Source organism: Pectinophora gossypiella, chromosome 2, assembly GCF_024362695.1.
Source record: "Pectinophora gossypiella chromosome 2, ilPecGoss1.1, whole genome shotgun sequence".
Classification (NCBI taxonomy): Eukaryota; Metazoa; Arthropoda; class Insecta; order Lepidoptera; family Gelechiidae; genus Pectinophora; species Pectinophora gossypiella.
In genome coordinates, this window is record NC_065405.1 from 14,289,417 (window position 1) to 14,314,519 (window position 25,103).

At 38.1% G+C, this 25,103-nt stretch overlaps 3 protein-coding genes across 3 annotated transcripts in view; 2 read left to right on the plus strand and 1 right to left on the minus strand.

Annotated features, from left to right (window-relative positions):
• The first annotated feature begins 620 nt into the window (after positions 1-620).
• LOC126378699 (uncharacterized) lies at positions 621-15,052 on the plus strand. The gene is made up of 6 exons (XM_050027082.1): positions 621-923; positions 1,002-1,200; positions 1,291-1,728; positions 2,016-2,072; positions 12,356-12,477; positions 12,964-15,052. Exons 2-6 carry the CDS (start codon positions 1,071-1,073, stop codon positions 13,225-13,227), a joined length of 1,011 nt encoding a protein of 336 aa, XP_049883039.1. The 5' UTR covers positions 621-923; positions 1,002-1,070; the 3' UTR covers positions 13,228-15,052.
• Positions 15,053-15,445: 393 nt separating this feature from the next.
• Positions 15,446-18,579, plus strand: LOC126378647 (28S ribosomal protein S31, mitochondrial). Its single transcript, XM_050027028.1, has 6 exons — positions 15,446-15,551; positions 15,642-15,916; positions 16,219-16,342; positions 16,673-16,849; positions 17,548-17,768; positions 18,269-18,579. Exons 1-6 carry the CDS (start codon positions 15,541-15,543, stop codon positions 18,541-18,543), a joined length of 1,083 nt encoding a protein of 360 aa, XP_049882985.1. The 5' UTR covers positions 15,446-15,540; the 3' UTR covers positions 18,544-18,579.
• A 777-nt stretch (positions 18,580-19,356) lies between these two features.
• LOC126378818 (uncharacterized) overlaps positions 19,357-25,103 on the minus strand; it is a 49,986-nt gene continuing 44,239 nt past the window's right edge. Inside the window, exons 6-8 of the mRNA XM_050027240.1 lie at positions 24,497-24,653; positions 22,929-23,080; positions 19,357-21,914 (exon numbers count right to left, since the gene is read on the minus strand). Coding sequence (XP_049883197.1) covers positions 21,906-21,914; positions 22,929-23,080; positions 24,497-24,653 — 318 coding nt within the window. The 3' untranslated portion in view covers positions 19,357-21,905. The remainder of the gene's footprint in view (positions 21,915-22,928; positions 23,081-24,496; positions 24,654-25,103) is intronic.

Here is a 25,103-nt window from a genome sequence, read left to right on the forward strand (position 1 = left end):
CCTGGGAGAGATAAGGATTTTGAGAAGCGTATCCACTTACAAACTAGGTACAATAGACCGGTAATTCCCACAGCAGGTAAAAATTACATTGTGTTTGTGACATAATTTGCCTTTACTTATTCTACAGGCTGTATAGCTTTGCTTGCACGTGCTATTTAGTTATTTTTCGTGAATATTTGATTTGTCGCTTGGAATGCTTGGAATTGTATAGGTACCTAATGAATAATTTTAAATAATAATCAATCTAATATTTTTATATTAACAACAATAAATAAGTACTTAACATGTTCATTTATCTTTTGAAGGTAGGTAGGTATACCTTTCTACTTAGATGCGAAATTGCCTTTACTTAGTCCGGGCCATCTCATTTCGTGTGATTTTGCGTATTGGTCAATGATGATTAATGTTGTATCGTATTACTATTTAAACAATTTACTAGAATTATTATGACTATAATTAACACTGTTATGTATAAATTTGTCAACTCGGAAATATTTGCTGAAGCCAGCAGTTTTGGTGGTTGATGCTGAATAAAACCGTTGTACGCGGAACTTTTGTTTGTAAAAGTTATCGGAGTTGCGCGTGTGCTATCGCTCCGTGGCCGACATTCCTCCCTCGCGCGTACGCATTTCGCGACTCGTTGATCGTTCCCAGTTTGAATTTGGCGCGAAGGCTAGCGGTCGAGCCGCGCGCGCGCTACTGCCCAGAGTGCCCAGCGACCCAACATACGAAAAAAAAAACAAAAAGTTCCGTTCTCGGTTCGCGGCCGGCTGGGCTTGTCCGTGTTTATTTTGTATTTATTTTCTTTAGGACTGGTTTAAGTTAAGTGCAGAAACTAAAGTTTTATGTGTAAATATAGGACAAAATTAAGTGTAAAATTAGTTAAATTGAAGAAATTAAAACAGTGGCTTCGGATTCCTATGGTATGTTTTGCATTTAGTGTTATCAACCCGCGGTTATCATGTGCGAACTTTTTATAAAGCTTTGCTTCCTTTGTTTAGGAGCGCCAACGCCTACGCCGACGATGATTGTATGAACGTAGTACTACGTACTACTGCGAAACATTCAGAATGGATGGAGAAAGGAAAGTTAACTTAGGCGAGGGAGTCCCGTTGAATTCTTCTGGTGCTGCGAACATATTTCTGAATACTGGTAGATCTAAAGTGAACCCGGACGGGACTGTCATACATTTGAACACAGGTGACATTTCCATAAACATTTATTGATATTATTTTCAAACTTAACTGTACTTTAGAAACTTTAAAATAAAAAAGCGTGTTGTTTTTTTAGAGAAACCAGCGGATGTCGGCGTTCACATCAATACGACGTTCTCGATAGCGTCTTCCAAGAAAATTAAGGTTCTCTTTGTGTTGAACTTCCTGCTGAGCGTGATCTGTATGGTGATCAGCTGCTCCATAGCCTTCTACTACTGGAATGAGATGATATCCATGAGGAGACAACTGGATAACATGAAAGACCAGTTCCTGTTAAACCATAGCCAAGACAGGATTGAATCTAGTCCACTGGTGGCAGAAAAACGCCACATGTTCAAAGGTATAGACGTCAGAGAACCCAGAATGGACTCGGGAGCTAAGGCTGATATCTCACCGAATGCCAGACGGTACTATGTGGAAGATCTCGGGGAAGATATGGTATTAGTAGACTCGAGAAAAAAGAATCCCAGTACGGACAAGGCTCCGGTGTATGATTTATCTGTTTTCCAAAAAGGTAACTATAATATGAATTTGTAATGAATGAAATATTTTTACACCATATAAGCTCTGTCTTTCCAACAAAGCTTTTATTTATTTATTTATTTATTTATAAAAAAGGTACACCAACAGGTTATATAATAAAACATTAAATAAAATAAAAGTTACATCAGGAATTAAGACTGTTACATAAGCCAAACAGCTTTTCTTGTTAAAATATAACATAAGTAACTCTTAGCAATTTATTTCCTCATTCAGGTATTGTTATGTATTTATTATTAATTTCTTTATTATTATTTTCAGACCCACTCATTGCACACTTCAATGGAGCAGTAAAGGAAATAAATATAGGAGGAAACAGTGAGTACTTCTATTATAACTATTTTATTATTATTATTTAACCATTATATAAATATCATTAATTGCAATTTTGCAAAAATTAAAATTCTTGTTGTTTGAAAGAAATAGACTCATACATATTGCAAGTTCTTTCGAAGGTTGCCTAGTAGAAATTACTATTCAGCAATAAGGCAGTTGATTGTGCTTCCTTTGTGTTTTTGTAATTGTGTTTTCTAATATTACAATTTCTTTCATTAGGATTATAAGGATATCAAGTAAAAGCTGTGTGAATAGACCTTTGCATTGCTGTGGGACCCTATTCACTAGTCATGTATTAGTGATATGTACCACTCTTGTGTTAACAGCCTCCGTGGTCTAGTGGTTAGAGCATTAGGCTCACGATCTGGAGGTCCGGATTCGATTCCCGATGGGGACATTGTCGAAATCACTTTGTGAGACTGTCCTTTGTTTGGTAAGGACTTTTCAGGCTTGAATCTCCTGATTGTCCGAAAAAGTAAGATGATTCCGTGCTTCGGAGGGCACGTTAAGCCGTTGGTCCCGGCTATTAGCCGTAAAAACACCTCCACCAACCCGCAGTGGAGCAGCATGGTGGAGTATGCTCCGTACCCCCTCCGGTTGATTGAGGAGAGGCCTGTGCCCAGCAGTGGGACGTATGTATAGGCAGTTTATGTATGTTATGTACCACTCTTGTAATGATTAGGTCTTCATATAGGCTGTAGGGGTTACTTGAAGCAAGTTTCTTGTTATATGAGAAATGACCATTAGATACCATAGAATGAATAATAACAAAGACTTCCATCAGCCATTAAGATACCTATAGTCATACGACGTTAATCTGTAAAGTAAAACTGGCTCTTATTACAAGACCACAAGGTCAAGATCTGAGAAACTGTGCCAATGAGCCATATGTTCCATGCCATACAATTAAATGATAATGTATGTATGACTACTGAATACTCACAGGATGTGTGTGTTTACTATGCCTAGATATTTTTATTGTGACTTGACTTGTATGTCACTATAAATAGGTACTACTTCTTACTTTGTGTTTTGTATTGCATCTTGTGCATTGTCATAGAAATACTTTGGGGCCTACAATACTGGGTGTTAGTGACATCGTAACGAAAACTTTGAGGGATGATTCAGACCATGATTCTGAGTTAATATCAAGTGGAATTTTCCGTCGCAAAATTCATGATTTTTTTTTAGTTTTTTAAAATTATTTTCAATTCTATACTTTTGCGATGGAAAATTCCACTTGATATTAACTCAGAATAATGAGCTGAACCATCCCACTCAGCATTCGTTACGATGTCACTTACACCCCGTACAAGTACATACAAGTAGCCATACAAGTAGATATGGGTGTTAGTGACACCGTAACGAATACTGAGGGGGATGATTCAGACCATGATTCTGAGTTGATATTAAGTGGAATTTTATGTCGGAAAAATTATGAAAATTTTTGTGATTTTTTAAATTATTTTCCGTTCCATACTTTTGCGACGGAAAATTCCACTTGATATTAACTCAGAATCATGGCCTGAATCATCCCTCAAAGTTTTCGTTACGATGTCACTAACCTGTATATAAAATGGCCTCCTAAGGCCGAAATTTCCAGACACAATAGTTAAACAATGGGGTTTGGATTTTAAAAGGACTTTCGGTCTTACGACTATGAGGCGTGCGTTCCAGAACGCCACAATACTACGTATAGAACGACAACTCCGCTCCCCTCTGAGCTAGGTTTCACCCCCCCCCCCCCCCCCTGAACATAGTTTAGACGTGAATCGTATGGCGTCAGACGTCATACACACAGATGCGCGTGTACGTTAACGTCAATGCGTAGTGTCTGTGTAAAACGAGGTTGTTTGTATGAAGTGTCTAACGGGGGTGCATTGTTTCCCGTCGGAGGCGCGTGTTGCTCTATGTTTGCCCCCCATATTCCACCATATTCCAGTGGCCTTATTAGGTATATCAATTTGAATCTGATCCAAAAAACTCGCCAGTAGTATAGATGACCCTTTCGTAGATTTCTAATATTCTATGTTGTCCAGTGGTTGAGAGTTGTGATCTGAGGTTCCAAGTTCGAATCCCGATGAGGATATATCACAAAGATCACTTTGTCATCCCTTTGGTTAGTGTAACGGAACCGACCCCAATAACCAACATATTCAGTAAGAAGCGGAGAAGCAAGGGTGGCTGGTACGACATGCGATGGTGGTACATATTATGTTTGATATACCTATTGAGGGCGTTACATTAGGAGCTAGAACTTGGCTCACCCGATTGTCAGAAAGCAAGATGATCCATGTTTCGGAGAGCATGTTAAATAGTCTCTGCTACTGTTTACTTAGTAATATGGTAGTTGTTACATGAGCCATGTCAGGAGCCTGTGGCGGCTCAATGATAACCTTGAGGCCAGGGTTGATGAAATCGGTTATTGACCTTTCAACCCAAATGAGAGAAGAATATTGTCCATGCTTCCGTGAAACGTTATGGGTCATGGCTATTGAAATACGCGTAATGTTGCAAATTAGGCCAAAATACAAATCCCCCCCCCCCATTTCCACGGTTGATGGAGGGGTAGCTTGTGCCCAGCAGTCTGCCTCTGTGTTCCAGTGGTTGAGCGCTGGACTGACGATCCGGAGGCCCCGGGTTCGAATCCCGATTGTCCGAAAGTAAGATGATCCGTGCTTCGGAAGGCACGTTAAGCCGTTGGTCCCGGTTACTATTTACTGATGTAAGTGAGTAATCGTTACATGAGCCATGTCAGGGGCCTTTGGCGGCTCAATCGTAACCCTGACGCCAGGGTTGATGAGGCTGGTATTCCACCTTACAACCCACACGATAAGAAGAAGCAGTGGGACGTACATAGACTTAGATATTTATGTTTTAGCAAGATATCTCGCTCCATTGTATACCTCGATGCGTCTCCCATTTATCCCAAGTTTTGGGGATTTACCGCTGCAATCGAAATAGCGAGAATTTCATTAGCAAAAATAATTATTACAATCTATTCGATCATACCGATAACTTTTTATAACAATGTAATAAAATGTTATTTGTTATTGGATTAAGTTGGGAGAAGTGTGATGGCTCAGTTGAAGAACCCGTTGTCACGGGTTCGAATCCTCGGGTTCGGGAAGCTCAAAGAAAACACGAGGGAAACCCCTATTACATAAAGAAATATATCAATCTCATACTTCTAAATCCCTTCAACATGCTATAGAATTGTGGGTTTCCTCACAACGTTTTTCTTCAGCGATGAACGTGATAACCATTTATGAATACGGAAATTCGAAAATCATTGGTTTACACCCGTGCTGGGATTCGTACCTGCGACCTCATATTGAGAATCAAGCGTTCCACCTGGGCAACCACTGGTACATAGGTCGCTTATAGGGGGTTTGGTCGGAACGTCATGTTGAGTATAAAAATACTTCCTTATTCGAAAACTGCTCCGCATCAGGTAGGCACCGTACGGCCTGGCAAAACTATCGCAGCTGAACCATTTTCACAAACCCTATTTAAATGTTGCTCAAATTTTATTGCCCATGAAAAAAATAAAAATGGCGGAAAAATAAGATGGCCGCTATACAAAGTATATTATATTTGCTCAACCGTTAGAGGTAGGTGGATGAATTTTGAGCAATTACAGGACACGGGAAGCTGCTTTAGCCGCGAACGCACCGCGCAATATGACATCTAGCCACTATATAAACTTACAGTCGCTAATAGGAGTCATGTTGTCTCTTATGTTTGTGATAGCAGCCATATGCGAATGTTTTGATTACAATTAACATCCACTTACAACAATTAAGCTACCAGACGACGTTAGATAGGTCGTTTTGTAGAGCTTGCATATTGTAAGAGCTTAGGCACTAACATCTGTCCGGTTTATGAAGTGATTTTAATGAGTTGTTTTTACATTGTAATCTTATCATTAGATAAACATTTATTATTCGATTTTCTAAGCGTTGATAGATAAGAATGGCTAGCCTTCGAGTGTATTGTAGTTCAAAGCAAATACTTATCCTTTTTTGCATCATCATCATCTTGCATTGTCCCTTTTTTCACAGGGTCCGCTTACCCAACCTGAAGATTTGCCAGGTCCGGTTTTTTACAGAGGCGACTGCCCGTCTGTCCTTGCAACCCGCGAAGAGAAAACCAACCCAATACGGGTTAGGTCACATACCTCCGAAAATGCATTTCTCGGTAATGTGGGTTTCCTCACGATGTTTTCCTTCACCACTGTGCCTTCAAAAAAGGAGGAGCTTCTCTATTCGCCGGAATCTTTTTTATTTATTGATGTGACTTATAGTAGGTTTGCCTCAATGGCTACTTGGACGGGCCTCTAGTTACATACATACATACATACATAAACTCACGCCCGTAATCCCTAATGGGGTGGGCAGAGCCACAAGTAATCAAAGACAACTTGCAGCCACTGTTGATACGAAGTCCAAAGATGGATATGATGGGCCTCTAGTTATTAAATACATTGATTAAAAAGATGTGTTGCTGTTTCAGTTTCTAGTCATTTCTTCTCATCAGCCATAACATTGAAATGACGTAGATTCAAAAATGTTAAATTGACCTTCAACAAGTTTGTCTATGATTGAAAAAATGATTCTGAATAAATAATACATGATTATTCTATGTCGATACGTCATATGAGACAGGGAAATATAATTAGGTACCTACTTATTTCATAATTACGAATGAGTGCACAATGAAAACTGCTTGTGAGGATAATTAAAACGAAATATTTTTTGAAAGGAAAACAAAATCTTTTAAATAATTAAGTTTTCTTTGGAAATCAGCATAATCAAAACAAAGTGTAACTCAAGGAGATCCGCTCAATCCCGTCAATCGCGAATGGGATCTCGTCATATCATGCTTCGGGATTGATCCCGAAAAATTTGTCAAGATTGGGATCCCGCGAAATCGGAATTGCATTCCCTAGTTAGTTACATTATATTTTGTAGCTAGTCATGTCTACATACCTACTGAACAGTAATAAATAACAAGTTATTGTATTCCTTATTATTTGGTGTATTCCCGAAGGGAAATCACTACTAAGTATACCCATACTTAAGAGTCATTGGCTGTAGTAGCTAACAATATGATTCAAAAGGTATTAACCATACGTGTATGTTACAAAACAATAGATAAATCGCAACCATTATTAATTTTAAATTTCTCAATTGTGTCATGAATGCAAAAGTTTAATTGTATTGGTTTTCCTGTCCACAAAAGTTTTACAAATTATCCTTGTTTACACTTGTATCAGGTTTTGTTTCCTAGCCATTGACCTTAGGGAAACTCACATCAGCCGCCCAATTGGACAATAAACAGCCTGTTATAAGCTTTGTTTTATCAATGAGGACTTTTTCTTCTTCTTCTTATCGTGTGGAACGGGAATGAGGGACTTTCCAGGCTACTTTCCTTAAAAAAATAAACATGGCGCTTGTAGAGTACACCTTTTGTATACTGCCATGATTTGGCTCGCCAACACACCATCACTCTGTACAGGCAGACCGTCCTGCATTGACTGACTCTTTGTCTTGCTCTGTATTCAGATGACGTATGCGCCCGAGACAAGGATAGCAATATCAATACACTACAGCGCTGTTCAGAATTAACGTTATAATTACCTATTTTCTCATTGCTCGGGGGACATAATTATCCAAAAATATAATGTAACTTAACCTGTGTTGGGCTAGTTTTCCCTTCGCGGGTTGGAAGGTTAGACAGGCAGACGCTTTTGTAAAAAACCGGACCTATCAAATCTTCAGGTTACGTAAGAGGACCGTGTGTAAAACGGGATAGTGCTGGGGATATGATGATGATGATGATAATGTAATGGCAGAGACATAGAAATGTGTTTCTATATCAAATTGTGGGATAATGAAGTAACTCGGGATATTTTTTAAACGTCTTTACTCCTTTTATTTTACACACACCTTATATTAAAACCAAATCGTCTCACCCGTGCAACATCGCACCAAAGACTCCCCTTTCTTACTTTTTAAAACTGCCTTACGTCCCATTCATTAACCGTCCTCCTTTCATACCATAAACAATCAAATTACCATTCACTATCCTTACATAGCATTCTCACTTTCCTAGAGAAATAGAAAAAGTGATGGCTCTGGCTGCTGACAATGTTCATTTATTCGTACTTTAACCACCTTACAAATAAAAAATAAACCAGGAATGAACGTGGGTTTAAGTATTTGACAGCTTAGCAAAATTTAATCCAATTATCATACAATTCGACTGAACTTTGCTGTCAGTTGTCCATAAATAAATAAAATAAACCCACGTTCATCCCCGGTTTATTTTTTATTTGTAAGGTGGTTACTCTCTAAGATCTATATCCGATTATTTTGATATAAATTCTTTAGAAATATCAGGCTAGGAGCTTTAAAAAAAATATGTCTAGGTAATTTCATTCAATCACTATAAGCCACTTTATGACACAGATAAAAAACTTACAAGTAGACCAAAATATAATACAGATTATTCTTGGGACTATATTAAACATTTATAATTGGAACCATATGGCCGTCATATGGCAAAATAAATACGATATCAAAACTTAGCCGTCTGTTTCCGCAACCAGCAAGTTATCGCTAGAACGAGTTATTTTAATACTATGTCTGTATTCTGCATACGCTTAGAAAACATTCCGAGAATTAATATGGCCTATGTAGCGGCTATTATGTAGTAGTTTGCATCATCAAACGTCATCTTTATTAAACTATACAATACTACTTGAGGATAATTATTAACAGAGATTGTAACACATAAACATAAGCTCACGACTATATCCCAATGGGGGTGGTCAGAGGTACATCCAGCGCAAGATGAACTAAGTACCTACACAACTAAACTGAACACTACTAAAAAAGCTTATTATAAGATTAATGAATACCTAAATGATAAAAATGTCTGGTATTGAATGTGTTCCTCTAGTTATTAAATAACTTGTACTGTACCCTCATTGATTTAATAGATGTGTTGCTGTTGCAGTTTCTTGTCATTTCTTCTCCTCAGCCATAACACCTTGCGAAATGACGTAAATTCAAAAATGTTACATTATCCTTCAACAAGTTTATCCATGATAATTACGTTGAATAAATGATTCTGATTTCTGATTACACCTCACCGAGCTTTCTCTGTAAGACCAACGTGTTGAGCCGTATCGCCGTCTGTAATGGTTGAGCTAACAGTGTCAGTGAGAAGTAAAAAACTAATAAACATAAATCACCATTATACGTCCCACTGCTGGGCTCAGGCCTTCCCTCAATCAACCGGAGAACTTAGTACCCATCAAAAGCTGCTGCAGCTTATCATTTAGCTACTTGTAACTCTGCCCACCAAAGGACGTCATATACGATCCCGACGACCCGATTACTCTAGTTATAGAGGCGGCCAATCAGCTCGCGACAACAAACACTTCAGGACACCGATACCGACCCCGCCGGCGTGGTCGACGATTTCCCTCAATCGGCGCTTACCGTCGATTAATTCTTTGCAACGCTCTGAGCCGAGGTTCGCTCCCAACTGGCATCAATGGGCGCCCTCAGGCCTCTTAAATTTTGTACCGGGTGAGAGCCCGCAACGCCATTTGTCCGGTCAAGTAGTTAATGCCGTCTGTGGCAAATGTACAATAAATCACGTGCAAAAATAGACTGCCCACCACATAAAGGATTACGGGCGTGAGTTTATCTATGCATGTGATACATACATGATGCACATACAGTCATGAGCAATATCGTATACCCACTTTAGAACCCTGTCACACTATCTTATATGACATTTAAGGAGATTTACGGTTTAATCTGTCAAAAAAGTTAATGTGACATGGTTTCAAAGTGTATACATATTAGTACTCGTGACCGTACATACAACAGACAATTCTCACACTCCGATGGCGGTATTATTGTGGTGTAAACTCGAGGGGCTATCATCCACTACTGATAATGCTGTTTAATAACAAAAGCAATCAAAAGATACTACGAAATTGATGTCACTAGCTATTATTAACGTACTATCACATAGTACTAATGTCTGACTATGAAGAAATTGTTTTAATACACTTGATAATGTGAATTAATCTTTGTCACGATACTTGTAAGTGATATTAAGTAGTATAAGTAATGCGCAATATTGAATCATGTCAAGGAGTTCACATCCTGTGCTGTGTTTGATATATGATTGTTTTAACATAACGTAGCATCACGCTTGTATCCCCGAAGGGGTAGGTAGGGCTTCTCTCATGTGGGTTGTGAAGTGGATTACCAACCTCATCAACCCTTGTGTCAGGGTTCTTATTGAGCTGCCAAAGGCCCCTGACATGACTCATGTAACACTCTCGGATAATCAGGTGATCAGCCTGTAATGTCCTAAGCAAACTAGGGACCACAAAGTAATTTTTGTGATATTTCCCCACTGGGATTCGAACCCGGGACCTCCGGATCGTGAGCTTAACGCGCAACCTCTGGACCACGGATGCCGTTAGGTAGGGCTGTATAGTATGTACATCCACTCCTCGCTAGCTCTGTTTCAGTTCCATACACACGTAGGTAATAGGGGAGTGCCTATAGTCATTAAACACGCACAAATCCTGCAAACTACGTGATATCAATCATCTATGATTCAAACATGAATTTAAACTCGAATTCAGTGTTTTACAGCCCGAGCTAGGATTCAAATCCGTGTCCCTACGATTTAAGTCACGCGTTCTCCGAACTGAGCTATTTCTTTCTTTTTTTTTGGTGCAACGAAAATATGTTTATTGTATTATACTGATAGAACACAGTTCCTAAACCTCTTGCGCGGAGTCTCAGAAACCCATGTTTGCAAAAAGGAATTTATGACCCAAATAAGGCCACTAATTCAAAAGCAAAATCTACCTATAATCGTGTCATTGTATTTTAATATGACCTAAAAAGCAGACAAATACGTTTAAAATTTGGCAACCCAGCGATAAGTTATCGCTGTAGATTAGATCCGTGTCCTTCTAATTCTAGAATGATTATTAAATCGACTGGCAACTGGGGTCTAAAAAGGCAGTGGATATATTATTGACTCTCACGCAGATAATGATGGTGCATGCAGACTTGTGTAGTTATGAGGAGGATAGATGGTAAAATAATATGTCGACTCAAAATTCAAAAAAGACACATAAATACACACGAAATGGGCGCGCGGTCGTAGAAAAAGGACAGGGTACAAAGTTGCTATTTTATAAATTCTGTCTATTTATCTATTTGTCTTTTTTTTTTCTTACTGATGTAAGTAAGTAGTCGTTACATATGAGCCATGTCAGGGGCCTTTGGCGGCTCAATAATAACCCTGATACCAGGGTTGATGGGGTTGGTAGGTAATTCACCTCACAACCCACACGATAGTAGTAGTGTGTGCCTGTGTCCACCCACTGCTGGGTATAGGCCTCCTAAGACTGGGACGAGATGTACCCTCGTTCACGCCACCCGGTATAACTCACAACGTCACCAGGCTAGTGGTTTTATAAATTAAAATTCGTCAACCGGAGGGGGCATGAAGCATACTCCACCACGCTGCTCCAATGCAGTTTGGTGGAGGTGTTTGGTCTTGTAGCCAGGACCAACTTACGTGCCTTTCTACTTTATTGCACATAAACATACAAATATTTAAACAACATAATGGCCTCAATTCCTGCAGACACATCCTTATTTTATTTTAAATTATACCTGTCATTTTCCTAACCGCCAAAAAGGAAAGGGACGGGTGATTGACGACTGTTAATTTTAAAATGAATAACCTTGCGAATAAAATTGGCATCTCGCTGCTATGAAATCATTTGACGTGTGCTGTAAACTTAATTTTGTCGGGTGATTAGGCCAATATAAAATTTTGGTAGGACTTTTTAAACTGCCTAAAATGGACGTGTGTTCCATAAATTTTGTGGCTGTTGATTACCCGTCCCTTTCCTTTTCGGCGGATAAGATAATGACAGGTATAACTTAAAATAAAATTAGATGGTGTGTACTGGAATCAGCAGGAAGCATGTTATAACTACAGTACGGTCATGAGCAATATGTACCCACTTTGAACCCTGTCGCACTCTTATTTGACATTTAATGAGACTTAAGGTATAATTTGTCAAATAAATTAATGTGACATGATTTCAAAGTGTATACATATTAGTACTCGTGACTGAAACAAACACATGGCCAATATAAGTAGGATAATATTTACATAATCTAACCAGCCTATGTTTCTTCCAGTGATTCTCGGCCCGTGGGTGCGCGATAAGGAGGTGTCGTCGAAGAACAGCGAGGCCAAGATCGAGCTGAACAACAACTTCGTTACCATCCAGGAGAGCGGCCTCTACTTGGTCTATGCTCAAGTAAGTAGTTAAGTCTCTCAGTATAGGATTCTCTCATAATGTCATAACAGCCTCTGAGAACCAATGGTCGAGCGTTAGACTCACGGTCCCGAGTTCGAATCCTGGTGGGGATATATCACAAAAATCACCTTGTGATCCCTAGTTTGGTTAAGACATTACAGGCATCAGGTGATGACCTGATTGTCCAAAAGTAAAAGTTAAGCCGTGGGTCCGGTTACTACTTACTAATGTACGTAATCGTTAAATGAGTCATGTCAGTGGCCTTTGGTCGCTCTATAACCCTGACACCAGGGTTGATGAGGTTGATAATCCACCAACCCACACGATAGAAGAAGCTTATGTGAAAGAATAATACTAAGCCCAAGAACAATGAGGCCAAGATCGAGCTAAACAGCAACTTAGTCACGATCAAGGAGAGTGTCCAATTTAGTGAACGATGTTACCCAAAAAAATATATATCGATTAACAAAAGAATATTTTTTACAGGTGGTGTACCTAACGCATGCACCAAACTGCTTCTTCATCTGGGCGCGCCAGCCGTCTCAGGACCCTCGTCTACTGACCACCTGCGCTACCGGGGACGACTCCAGCTCGCGCCCACTAGACAAATCCCAGATATCCTGCTCAGTACAAACTGTCACCCGATTGTACAAAGGAGACACCGTCAACATCGCCCAGAGAGAACCAAACAGGACCCTCTGGCTTCGGCCGGGTTATACCTACTTCGGCTTCGTCAAACTTAGTTCCTAATAGGCTGTGATAGTTGTAGGTTAGTTTTATTGCGACCCCGCGTACGGACTGTGAAACCAACAAACTGCTCAAGGACTATGTATCTTAAGAAGAGGTGATAAGTGCGCGGGGGATGAGAGACGGTGTCACTGCCAACTGCCAAGTCAATGCAAAGACAAAGAAGACTATTACCCGTATTCTAAGATGTGCACTCGACTCGTCCTCCACTTGAATCGGACTTAGCTGCGCATTTTGGTATTTCAAGTTGACATTTATGTCCTTGACTTAAGGTCTTTGAATCGAGCATACCATACTGCCAACAAAATAATAGTTGAGGCCCCGTCTAAGAATACCGATTTTAAGCTGAGTTCAAGGAGACCTCAAGGTCGCCTCATTTGAAGACGGAGTAGGGGATGGATCTTAGAATACGGGTGTATGCCCTTATTATACTCTCAGTTGAGGCACTGAAGCATAAGGGTTAGTACACATAATTTGATATTACGATAATGTATATAAACAAAACGAGGTGACTGAGTGCCATAATGTACATAAAGTAATTGCATACGCTACGAATGCATCACATTTGTGAATAATCACGATATGCTTCCACACCTGTTGATTCATTTGTTAAGCAAACGTTTTATTGTCGTTAAAGAGCCAAGGAAAAACTTTAAACACATTTTGTTTATAAATAATGGTAAAGTTAGTTTTTAAAAGTAAATTGATCTCGGTATCGATCGAAGCATCCCACGGTTTTGTACCAAAATTTCGCGTTAAGTTTGTCAAAATTTATTGATATTTTGTTTGTATGTGCGAAGGTTCACTGTTAATTTTGCAATATAGGTAATTTTTACTTTAGCGTGTGAAGAACAATAATTAGCGTAGTCAAGTTTACTTACTTATAATTTGCTCAAACGCCTTTTTTGACTTATTTCGTGTTAATTATACATTTTACATTTGTCTAATATATTAGACATGTCTATACTACTTAAATTTTAAGTACTCTTTTTAAAATAGCAATTATTTTACAAGATTTTTACCATTAGGTAATGTGCAAGTCAATAGTGAATTGAAAGGTTAAAATTAGATGTAAGGATTCTATTGTGGTGCTGATTTATTAATTATTGTTCGGTTAAAAAAGTTGTTACACGACGACGAAACAAAAAGGAGAGTTATTATTATAGTCTTACCTGCATTGCTTAGATTGATTTTATGAGAATACATAAAAGGCATTCGCCATTTTCTACTTTTCGTTGTAACTTTTTTAGCCGTGTGTATGTGAATATCTATAGGAGACAATATTCATTTCAGTGAACACTTATGGATTTTGTTCAATAGGTAGTTACATGAACAATTTCTCCATCATCTTCATAATATTTACTCGGGTTTTTATGACTAGCGAAGCGTGCACTACATTGTACATATATATTATTTACGAAAGTGTTTAGAAACCCGAAAACTTAGTAGTATAATTTATAAATCCTTAAGTGATTGACAATGCCTTATGCATTCCTATAGAAATGCGCATATTTGTCTCATTATCTCATATCATATCCATGTGATATCGCCATATAATTTAGAGATTACTAAATGATAATTCTAGACATAGAGAACCCAGTAATGTACAGATTCTGCATTTCTACTTGTAAGAGATTGTGGTGTAATATTGAAAGTTTTTTGTAATAATTTAAGTAAGGATGTTCCCATACATCTAGTACCAGTTACTTATTGGTCCAAGAGACCCTACTACTGTAAGTTGATTGTAAATATATGCAAACTATTGTAAAAACGTAATAATTTTGTAGACAATTTCCCCGTCCGTTAATAAATGGCCTATTACAAAGTACTTAGCAGTTTATTTTATTACTTTAACTATCCAACGCATTGAACCGCCTGCCTTATGCTCCATAGAAGTTTTGCTCCGTAAATACATAAACTTATGCCTATTGGAGTGGATAGAACGACTGATCTACAAAGATTGAGAAAGAAGAATCTACATCTCAAAGAATCATCTACAAAGAAGCTAGATTTTGGCGTTCAAAGATAGAATAATGATGAATTTACGCTGAAAAATAAGTCCATCACATTTCTTTGTTTCTGAAATCCATATAAAAAGTGAAAACAAGAAGGATGAATATAGATATTTTAATTAATGTAGATTCAGTACGTGTATCCGAATTTATCCGTTCCGTTCCGCTTACTTTGACAGCTAGAAATTTTTATCGGACTTGACAGCTGAACAAACTGTCATGTTGCGCGTAATGGAATGTATAACATAACCTAAAAAGTAAAATTCGTGTGATTTTTCGTAAATAAACCTATATTTATTTCAAAATGTTAACCAGGTCTGCATTCATGAATCATATGTTCTTCTAATAAATGGACTTATTTCGTCAGTATCCATTATTAACCTTAAGCTGAACAATTATTTTCAGACTAAGGTTCAGGCGAGATTTTAGACTTGTAGCTAGATGTTTATCCGACAAACCTTCTGATGATGGGAAACCACCAAAACCGGAGAACCAACCAAAAACTCCGGAAGCACAGAAGAAAGCTACAGACACGGAGAAAATACAACAACTCTTGAAAAGTATGCTGACTGCTAAACCAGTAATTTCTGATGACGAATATAGCAAGAAGTTCACAGTCGCACCTGAAAGGAAGCGCAAACAGAAACCTGACGAGATCGAACGAAAGACGGAGAAAATAGGTACCTACCTACTCAACTAACTTTCATTAGTTATGAAATGATTTAATTTTTAAGGGAATTCGCGCGCCTTTGTCTGCAACATTAACTGAGTACCTAACAATATTAACCTCTCTTTTGTCGAGATACCAAACACAATACATTTTACATTGTGCTAGGTCAATCTGGGTTCCTAAAGAGGGGTTGAGACCGCTTGACCCTTACTTCAACATTTATTCCTTGATATTAGAAATAAACCATAAAAAAGTATGATCGGCCCAAAACAACCAGAATATGTACAAATCATGTGTGCTGATTATTTCCAGAAGAAAGTCTGACCAAAGCGGCTGGTGATGTGGCTCAGGCAATTGGAGGTGATGTGAAGCAGACAGAGGCTGAACTACTGTCTAAAGTCCTCGGAAAAATTAACCAGACTTCTACAAACCTGAGGTATCTATAACACTTATCTAGATAAAACAATGTAAATGTATTGCTAACCTAGCCTCTGCATTTGTATTTGTGATTATTTTACATAAGGTTCATAAACTTTTAATCCCTATATGGGTAGGCAGAGCTGCACAACAGAAAACTAAAATCAAAGAAACAGAAAAGGAAAAAAGGAAGAAAGAAGTTTGGCTGGTTGGGTGAAGGTTGTTAATCAGGAGATAAACTAACAGAAAGATCGGTGAGGTGTGGGTACTTTGTTCATCTTGTGATGGATGTACCTCTAACTACCCCAATTTGTATGTAGTAGTGAATTTATGTTTCTTATCATTCCAGTGACCTAATAATTGGTATGAAGGTGGACCGTAGCAAGGAGAGTGATGACTTGCCAAATGCGACCAGGGGGCAGCAGGTGAAGAGGTTGGTCAGCCAGTCCCGGAGTGACCCACAGAAGACCAGATTTACACAGAGGAAGACCAAGCCTCAAGAAGGTTTTGCTACTGGGAAGAGAAGGTGAGCATAGCTTAACCCAATCACCTTTTATATAAGTACTGTAAATATTTATTTTTTGATGTGACTCATTGTAGATTTGCCACAAATAGCATTAACTACTTGGCCGGACAAATGGAGAATAGTGAAGGCTCTTGCCTGGTACAGTAGATATAGCTCATGTTCAATCTACAGTAGGTACTTATATACCAATGTTTATCACCCACAATAAATATTATATCTTCTTCTTATCGTGTGGGTTGTGAGGTGAATTACCAACCTCATCAACCCTGATGTCCAATAAATAAATATAAATATTATATTAAAAGGTGACAGGCAAACTACTAATACTAATTACTGATAATTAATACTAATCGGGTCATGTACTTGGTTCAAGATAAATTATGAAATTCTGATTGCTAAATAAAGACAGATCTAAAATTAACGAAAAACGTTTTCTGTTTTCTATTTAACTTACTCATTAAATTAATCAAGAAGAACGTAATAATAAGTCCGAGTGAGTCATTTTATCACATTTTTCTATGACATCACACAGTGCTATTTTACACAAATTCCATAATAATCTTGTGTTTTGACTAGTTGGAAACTAACCTATTACTATTATTTCACATCCATTAAAAACAGACTCGGAGTAAAGGACAGGCAGCTTACTAACTTAATAAATGACATATTTTTCTAAACCTTGAAATTACCTTCCCCAGTTTACCACAGGCCACAACTGTTAACATATTCAGCGGCGAACCTCTTGGCATCTTCAAGGCCACTGACTCCAACTACGGCACCAAACTGGACGTATGGGAGAGCCTCAAGCGAAGAGAGCTGTCATTGGCCACCGCACAGCCACCCGCCAACTACTTCCAGAAGATGATACTATGGACAGAGCAGGGGAAAGTCTGGAAGTTCCCCATTGACAATGAACAAGGTAATTTAAAAAAAAGTTGGGTAAATATACACTCATAGGACTTGAAACTCGACATCAATATTCTGAGTTAATATTAAATTGAATTCTCCGCCGCAAAAGTATAGAATTGAAAATAATTAATATTTATTCAGAAACAATAATAATAAAAAAAACAGAATGTAAATCCACCACAGGCTTCGTCAGTACCAACATTCATATTAAAAAAATAAAATAAGGGAAAGCATATTCAATTCATACGTAATAAAATCTGCACAAGCTTCGTCAAAATACAAAAACAAAACCACAATTGGCTTGGCTTGGAAAATAATTTAAAAAAAACCCAAAAATAAATAAACATTTTGCGACGGAAAATTTTACTTGATATTATATTCAGAATCATTCCCCTCAGTATTCGTTACAATGTCACTAACACCCTGTACTTTCCTTGTTTTTTTGCGAAATTCGTACTAAGCCCACTAACTAGCCCTAGCGTACTTTTATAATATACAGTATCTTTTCAGGAATGGAGGAGGAGCAAAATGTCCACTTCTCCGAGCACGTCTTCCTAGACTCCCTGCTCGAGGACTGGTGTCCGAAGAAGGGTCCTATCCGCCATTTCATGGAGCTCGTCTGCGTAGGGCTGTCCAAAAACGCCTTCTACACTGTCAAGGAGAAACAAGACCATATCATGTGGTACAAGGAATACTTTGAGTCAAAGAAGGATGTCTTGACAGAAGTAGGTGCGTGGGATATTAAGTCTGGGTCCGAGTCTCCAGAGGCGTCGACGCAATCGTAAATTTAGTATTAAATTAATAAATGTCTAGGTAGATAAGTTGTTTGGTTTCTTTTCTAGTTGCCTCGCTGTCTATCCCGATGGTGGGCAATATTTACTCTGAAAATATTCAATAATAATATAAAACTAACATTTTTACTTATATTTCAGTCAGGTGCTTGGATATCAATGTTTGGATAAGACAAAATTCTTTCTCACTACCTATATACCATAGAAACCTGTTGTGTACTCTTCTAGAGGTATTTCTCTTTTTACATTGTTTTAAGTTTACGCGGTTTACAGTCATCCCGTGATCATGGCACTTGCAACAGTGTCGAAATATCGAGTCTCATATCCCTATTTTAAGCGCGGTAAGAACCCGTTATTGGTGCTAATTCCTGTAAATACCATCTAATTTTATTTTAAGTTATATCTGTCATTTTCTTATCCGCCGAAAAGGAAAGGGACGGGTAATCGACAAGCATAAAATTTATGGAACACACGTCAATTTTAAGCACAAATCTAAACCAACCGTCTAAAAATTTTACATCCGTCAATAATGATAAGATTGCATACCAGCGACGTACCTTTTGATTCGCCCGGGTTATTCATTCATTTACTCATTCTTCCTAAAATTAAGAGCTGTGAATCATCCGTCCCTTTCCTTTTCGACGGATATGAAAATGACGGATATAACTTAAAATAAAATTAGGCGGTGTCTGCAGGAATCGGGGCCATTATGTTTTAATTATTTCTATTTTTGTTGTAATTTTGTATTTGGTGTGTGCGCAGTAAACTATTAATGTTATAGAAAGGGCGATAAATGAAACCAACGAATTATAGATTCCTTATTATTTATTGCACCTATGGAAGTACACTTCGTTGCTAATTTTCGATGTTTCGAGTCTCGATATAAACATTAACAGTAGTGCCTTAGCCGCCCTACATTTACACGTTAGTTCATTATTATGCGATTCCAAAGATCCCACTATCTAAAATATACAGATGTTATTTTAATCATTATTGATAAATAAGTGTACCTTGACAAACACGAAATCCATAGAAAATTCGATGATTAAAATAACAATCTGCATTCACAAATTAAATTTATTTAAGAACATTCTCGAAGGTTCCTTTTCTAAGGACGCGCGATACATTTCAGTTGGAATCTACAACTACATTTTTAACATTGTGTAGTGTGTAATTATGTAAAACCAGTGTCATTCACTTAGTAGCAACACTACATTAATTATATAGAACATTAACATCTTTGATGCCGATATGACGCCGCTAACTTACAGTACCCAATCGTATCGATAAAACAAAGGAACTCATTAATACCTAAGTACATATTCTTACATTAATCTTCGTATACTTTCAAAAGCCTCCAAAATGTTCCAAATTAAAAAGAAAATACAAAATAAAAATGTACTTAAAAAAAATCACATCAATTTGTACAATCTTGTGCTTGAGTACATTATGTACATGACTTTTGTAAAAAAAGTTAATATAAAGGAACAATAACGGAATGTGAAAAAGTGATTCTTTATTGGCGTTATACATGAATTGTGAAGAAAATAATATATTTACGTCAAATTAACTGGTAGTACTGTAACGAAACAAGTTGCTAACAAAACAAGAGGCTTTGAGTATTAGCCGTGAGTAAATGGTGGTTAAAAAAGACATTGAAGCAATTCATCTAAAAAGGGTTATTGCTATTTGACACTTACTTTTATATGCGCAAATGCCAAATGGCAAAATTATTTTTTTATATGAATTGCTTCATCGCGGCCCTTTTAGGCCCCCAGATCTCAAAACAAGAACTAAATTCATTCAAATCGATTTGACGTAGGTACATACTCTCACAAAATAACAGATTAAAATGCACAAGGAATGTTAGCTGATAACGCAGCATCAACATAAGTAGCATCAAATCGATAAACTGATGAGTATTTCTTGTTAGATAAATATCATTTCCCAAACTTACACTTATTAACTGGAATGATTAACGTTATTGAAACTGAAATAAAGAAGAAAAATATTGAATGCAACGACTATGTTATTACAAATAATGTTAAGTATAGTTTAATTGTTAGGACACAAGACAGTGTATAGTATAGACAACAAAAGAGATATCACAAGAGAAAACTAGCGGAAGACAGAAGGAAGTACTAGACTTACAATTAAGTGCAAAAGTCGAATCACAGTAACAGATCTTTCGATACCATACGTAGAAACATATCTTTTTTTGAAGTTTCATTTTGGCACAAATCGTTTCGGAAACATATTTTTAAGTATAAATGGAAAAGAAAGATTACAAAATAGAGGCATTCATTTGGCAAGAATTTCCACAGACAGTGAGCAGTTTTAGTAAGTTGACTAATAATTTCACAATTGTAATATCTGCCCAACTATGATAGAATGCGCGGTCAATTTCATGTATTTCAGCAAATAAAGAATTCAAATATCATTTAAGTGAGCTGAGTCACATAATATATTATACCACTCGAAGAAGTAGGCAGAGAAATTTTTCGTCGTCCGATCAAAAATGACTGTATTGGATAGTCAGATAATACGATATGCATTGCTTTTCTATCAATCCAGAACTTAGTCAACCTACTAATCACTTTATCCTGTGCCTATCACTCATAACAAATAGTACTCGAATAAAATTACTTACACGTTAAACTCGTAAATAATTATAGTACAAACGGAATGACATAGTTAACTTACAATGGGGGCTAGTTGCGTAGCGGAACTGTAGATTGAGTAAAAGGGAAGATGAATGTTTGTGTTTGTTCATATCACCAATACATAGTATTAAACCTATCGGGCTAATCTCTAGAACCATTTGATCGTTTTGGCTTGTCTTCCTAAAAGACTAAAGGGGAATTGTTCACCTATCTTCAACTACTAAGTATCTATAGGAATTACTAAGCCTGTTATAAGATATTATTGCTGTATTGTGGGCGCTCTGAACGCTCCCAATGTTTTTGAAAAGAAATAGGTATCGATTTTAAGTTTTACAATCTCTTCCCTTATGTATTAAAAACTAAAGCCCTTATCATGTTCATTACATAAAAAAATGAAATTATATTTTTTAAAGTTTATAATCAAGTGGTGTCTGGTGTCATATACTTAATTTTTAGTTTGGCAGCTCTAAAGTGCTGTCCTTCACATACGATGGGTGCAAGAAAGAGATAGACCTAGTTTTAGAGCTGTCAACATGGAATAACATTAAGTTTGTGTGGCAGAATCTGCGCTTGTGAGTTACTTGTCCTGCGAAATTCCTGCTGAGGCCCCCACTCGAATATTGTCTCGACGTATTCAAATTTCTATCAAATTGACATCGCACCTGGACGGGTTCGGAAAGCACGCGACACGCCTTACATCACCTGAAAGTAATATAATTTTTAGTCAGTTTCCGTAGTCCAGTAGTTAGAGCGTTGGGCTCACGGTGTGGAGGTCCAGGTTCGATTCCCGATGGGGACATTGTCGAAATTACTTTGTGAGATTGTCCTTTGTTTGGTAAAGACATTGTATGCTTGAATCATCCGATTGTCCGAAAAAGTAAGAAGATTCCATGTTTCAGAGAACGTTCAGCCGTTGGGCCCGGCTATTAGCAGTAAAACACCACCAATCCGCAGTGGAGCAGTGTGGTGGAGTATGCTCCATACCCGCTCCAGTTGATTGAGGGGAGGCTTGTGCCCAGCAGTGGGATGTAAATACACAGTTCAATCTTCAGGCGGCTTGACAACTCCAGCTACTAGTCCGAATACCGACACACTATAGGGTCAAACTACATCTGTCAGCCACCTCATCGCACTTTCCCATACTTCTATCTTTTTCTGTTACTACTTAAAAAAAGACAACAACATCATATCAAATTTCCACTAAAACAATTACAAAAAAGCAAGTCGGATGTTTGTCGGATGTAAAGTGGGGGTGGACGTCCTGAGATAAAAGGGCCTCACTCAGCACAAGTCGCGGCGTGAACCACAACGCTGATATTATGTAGACCCTGTTGGGTGACGCACGAACGTCGTGTTCCATACATTATAATTATTATACCAAATTACTTTAATAGAATTAGAGTGTACATAAACAAATATTATACAGGGTGTTAGTGACACCGTAACGAATACTGAGGGGGATGATTCAGACCATGATTCTGAGTTGATATCAAGTGGAATTTTCAGTCTGAAAATTTATAAAAATTTTTGTTTTTTTTTTTATTATTTTCAGTTCCATACTTTTGCGACGGAAAATTCCACTCGATATCATCTCAGAATCATGGCCTCAATCACCCCTCAAAGTTTTTGTTACGATGTCACTAACACCCTGTATAAGTGCTATGAGTTGCTGCCAGATGTGGTTCAACCCTTAGTGTAGAGTAGTGTAGTGTATACCTGCAGGATCTGGCTGGCCTCGAAGGCGGTGCCCGGTAGCAGCACGATGGGCGCGGCCACGCGGCCCGCCTCCACGCACACCATGTTCGGAAACTCGTCGTCGCCGAAGTCCGGGATCTCTTTCGCGTACTCCGCCCAGGGGTTCCAGATTACTGAAATATATATAAAGAATGTTAAAACATCTATAATTGGGTGATAAGTTATGAAATTCTAATTACTAAATAAATACAGATCCAAAACTGACAAATAATATTTTCTTTTTTTCTATTCAACTTATTTATGAACTTTAATGAACAATAACGTCCGACATTTTATCACGTTTACCTATGACGTAATTTAGTAATTTCATGGTTTGACGTTTAGTAAAAAGGAACCAATTTGACTAATTGGAAACTAGCCTATTAGTAAAGTCACGGTCAATATTCTTTCCATCATTTGTTATGAATAAAAACACACTTTAGTGTTGCGGAGCGACAGTGTTACCTCCTAGAGAATATTTTGCCGCGTCGCGCAAGCTCAGTTTGAGCTTTACTACACCGAAGGAGACATCAGATATAAAGCAGCGTCTCGAAGTCACAGACGACTTGCACAGCGATCGCCTTGAAAGCTTAAGCACGTAGAACAGCTTGGTCAACATGGTGAACGACCTCGCTGGTCCAGTGGTTGAGCGTTGGGCTCACGATCCGGAGGTCCTGCGTTCGATTCCCGGTGGGGACATATCACAAAAATTACTTTGTGGTCCCTAGTTTGGTTAGTTTGGTTGGATTGTCCGAAAGTAAGATGATCCGTGCTTTGGAAAGCACGTTAAGCCGTTGGTCCCGGTTACAACTTACGTAAGTAAAGTAAGTAGCCGTTACATGAGCCATGCCAGGGGCCTTTGGCGGCTCAATAGTAACCTTGACACCAGGGTTGATGAGGTTGGTACTTCACCTCACAACCCACACGATAGAAGAACATGCCCCTTTACCGGCTTTCGATAATAGAGACACTTGCCAAGTCTGAATAAATTGATAAATAACCGATAGAGGTGAAAAACGGGATAACGCTAGAGAAATGATACTAATAGAAAAATAGAAAATAGAAAAATATTTATTTCAAAAAAAAAAAGAGATTTACAAAAATAATCTGTTACAAAAAACTGGTTTTATGAGGTAGTTTCAGAAAATCTACATATAGACAGATAACACAGCGGACCCTGCACTAAGCATAAGCCTGTATCGCAGGGGCCCGAAAAATTTAACATTGTTTGGTTTTGTTCGGACTTATCCAGAAGCAACAGATGAAACATTTTAAACGTACAAAAGAAACTGGTATGTGAAAAAATATAATATGTATATAATATATAGTATTTATAAGTTAGAAGGAGTGTCTATGTGGGTGTGTGTGTGTGTGTGTGTGTGTGTGTGTGTGTGTATGTGTGTGTGTGTGTGTGTGTATTTCTGTGTGATCCCGTAATTATGAATTTGGCATCAATTCCTCCGTTTTGTCATAGTAAATATAAACTTCCAGTCTTCTCTTGTTCTAGAAGCGATTCTCTTACCAATGAGCCCTGAGCATGTAAAACTCACCAGTATCAGGGAAGTTGTACTTCTGTATCCTCATCTTGCGTCCGCTGACGACGTTAGTGATGATGTGCTCCTGCATGGTGTTCTGGTAGATGCGGTCCGTCCACTCGTTGATGGTCACCACCTCGCGAGTCTCTTGGTAAACCGCGCCTTCCCGCGTCTGGAAGGATTAGGGACAATGTTAAGGATTATTTAAGTCTTACGAACTTAGGTAGGCATACGGACGAAAAGTTCCTCAATACATTGAAAAGACATTGCTTCTCGCCCAGGGTCAGCAGATATATTACATGAATGTAATATACGTAGTCGTTACATGAGTCATGTCAGGGGCCTTTGGCGGATCAATAGTAACCCTGACACCAGGGTTGATGAGGTTGGTAATCCACCTCAAAACCCACACGATAGTAGCAGTAGTAGCAGATATGAATAGATATGTATTTTATAATTGACGTTTATTGTATAACTTATCAATGAACATTCATCCGTGCATGACAGTGAACGCCAGCTCCTTCTTGGGGTTGTAAACACCGCTGTTGAACTGCAATTATTTATGCAGGCTAAGACACCAGTTACCTATAGCTACTCACCATGTTTCGGACATTCTGCGATT

What these genes read in the sequence shown, in the direction of transcription:
- LOC126378699 (XM_050027082.1), top strand. Translation starts at nt 1,071, where the DNA reads ATGGATGGAGAAAGGAAAGTTAACTTAGGCGAGGGAGTCCCGTTGAAT. An exon ending in AATAAATATAGGAGGAAACA is followed by an intron (nt 2,073 to 12,355) that starts GTGAGTACTTCT and finishes TGTTTCTTCCAG; the next exon opens with TGATTCTCGGCCCGTGGGTG. An exon ending in TCTACTTGGTCTATGCTCAA is followed by an intron (nt 12,478 to 12,963) that starts GTAAGTAGTTAA and finishes TATTTTTTACAG; the next exon opens with GTGGTGTACCTAACGCATGC.
- LOC126378647 (XM_050027028.1), top strand. An exon ending in ACGAAAGACGGAGAAAATAG is followed by an intron (nt 15,917 to 16,218) that starts GTACCTACCTAC and finishes GATTATTTCCAG; the next exon opens with AAGAAAGTCTGACCAAAGCG. An exon ending in CCCCATTGACAATGAACAAG is followed by an intron (nt 17,769 to 18,268) that starts GTAATTTAAAAA and finishes GTATCTTTTCAG; the next exon opens with GAATGGAGGAGGAGCAAAAT.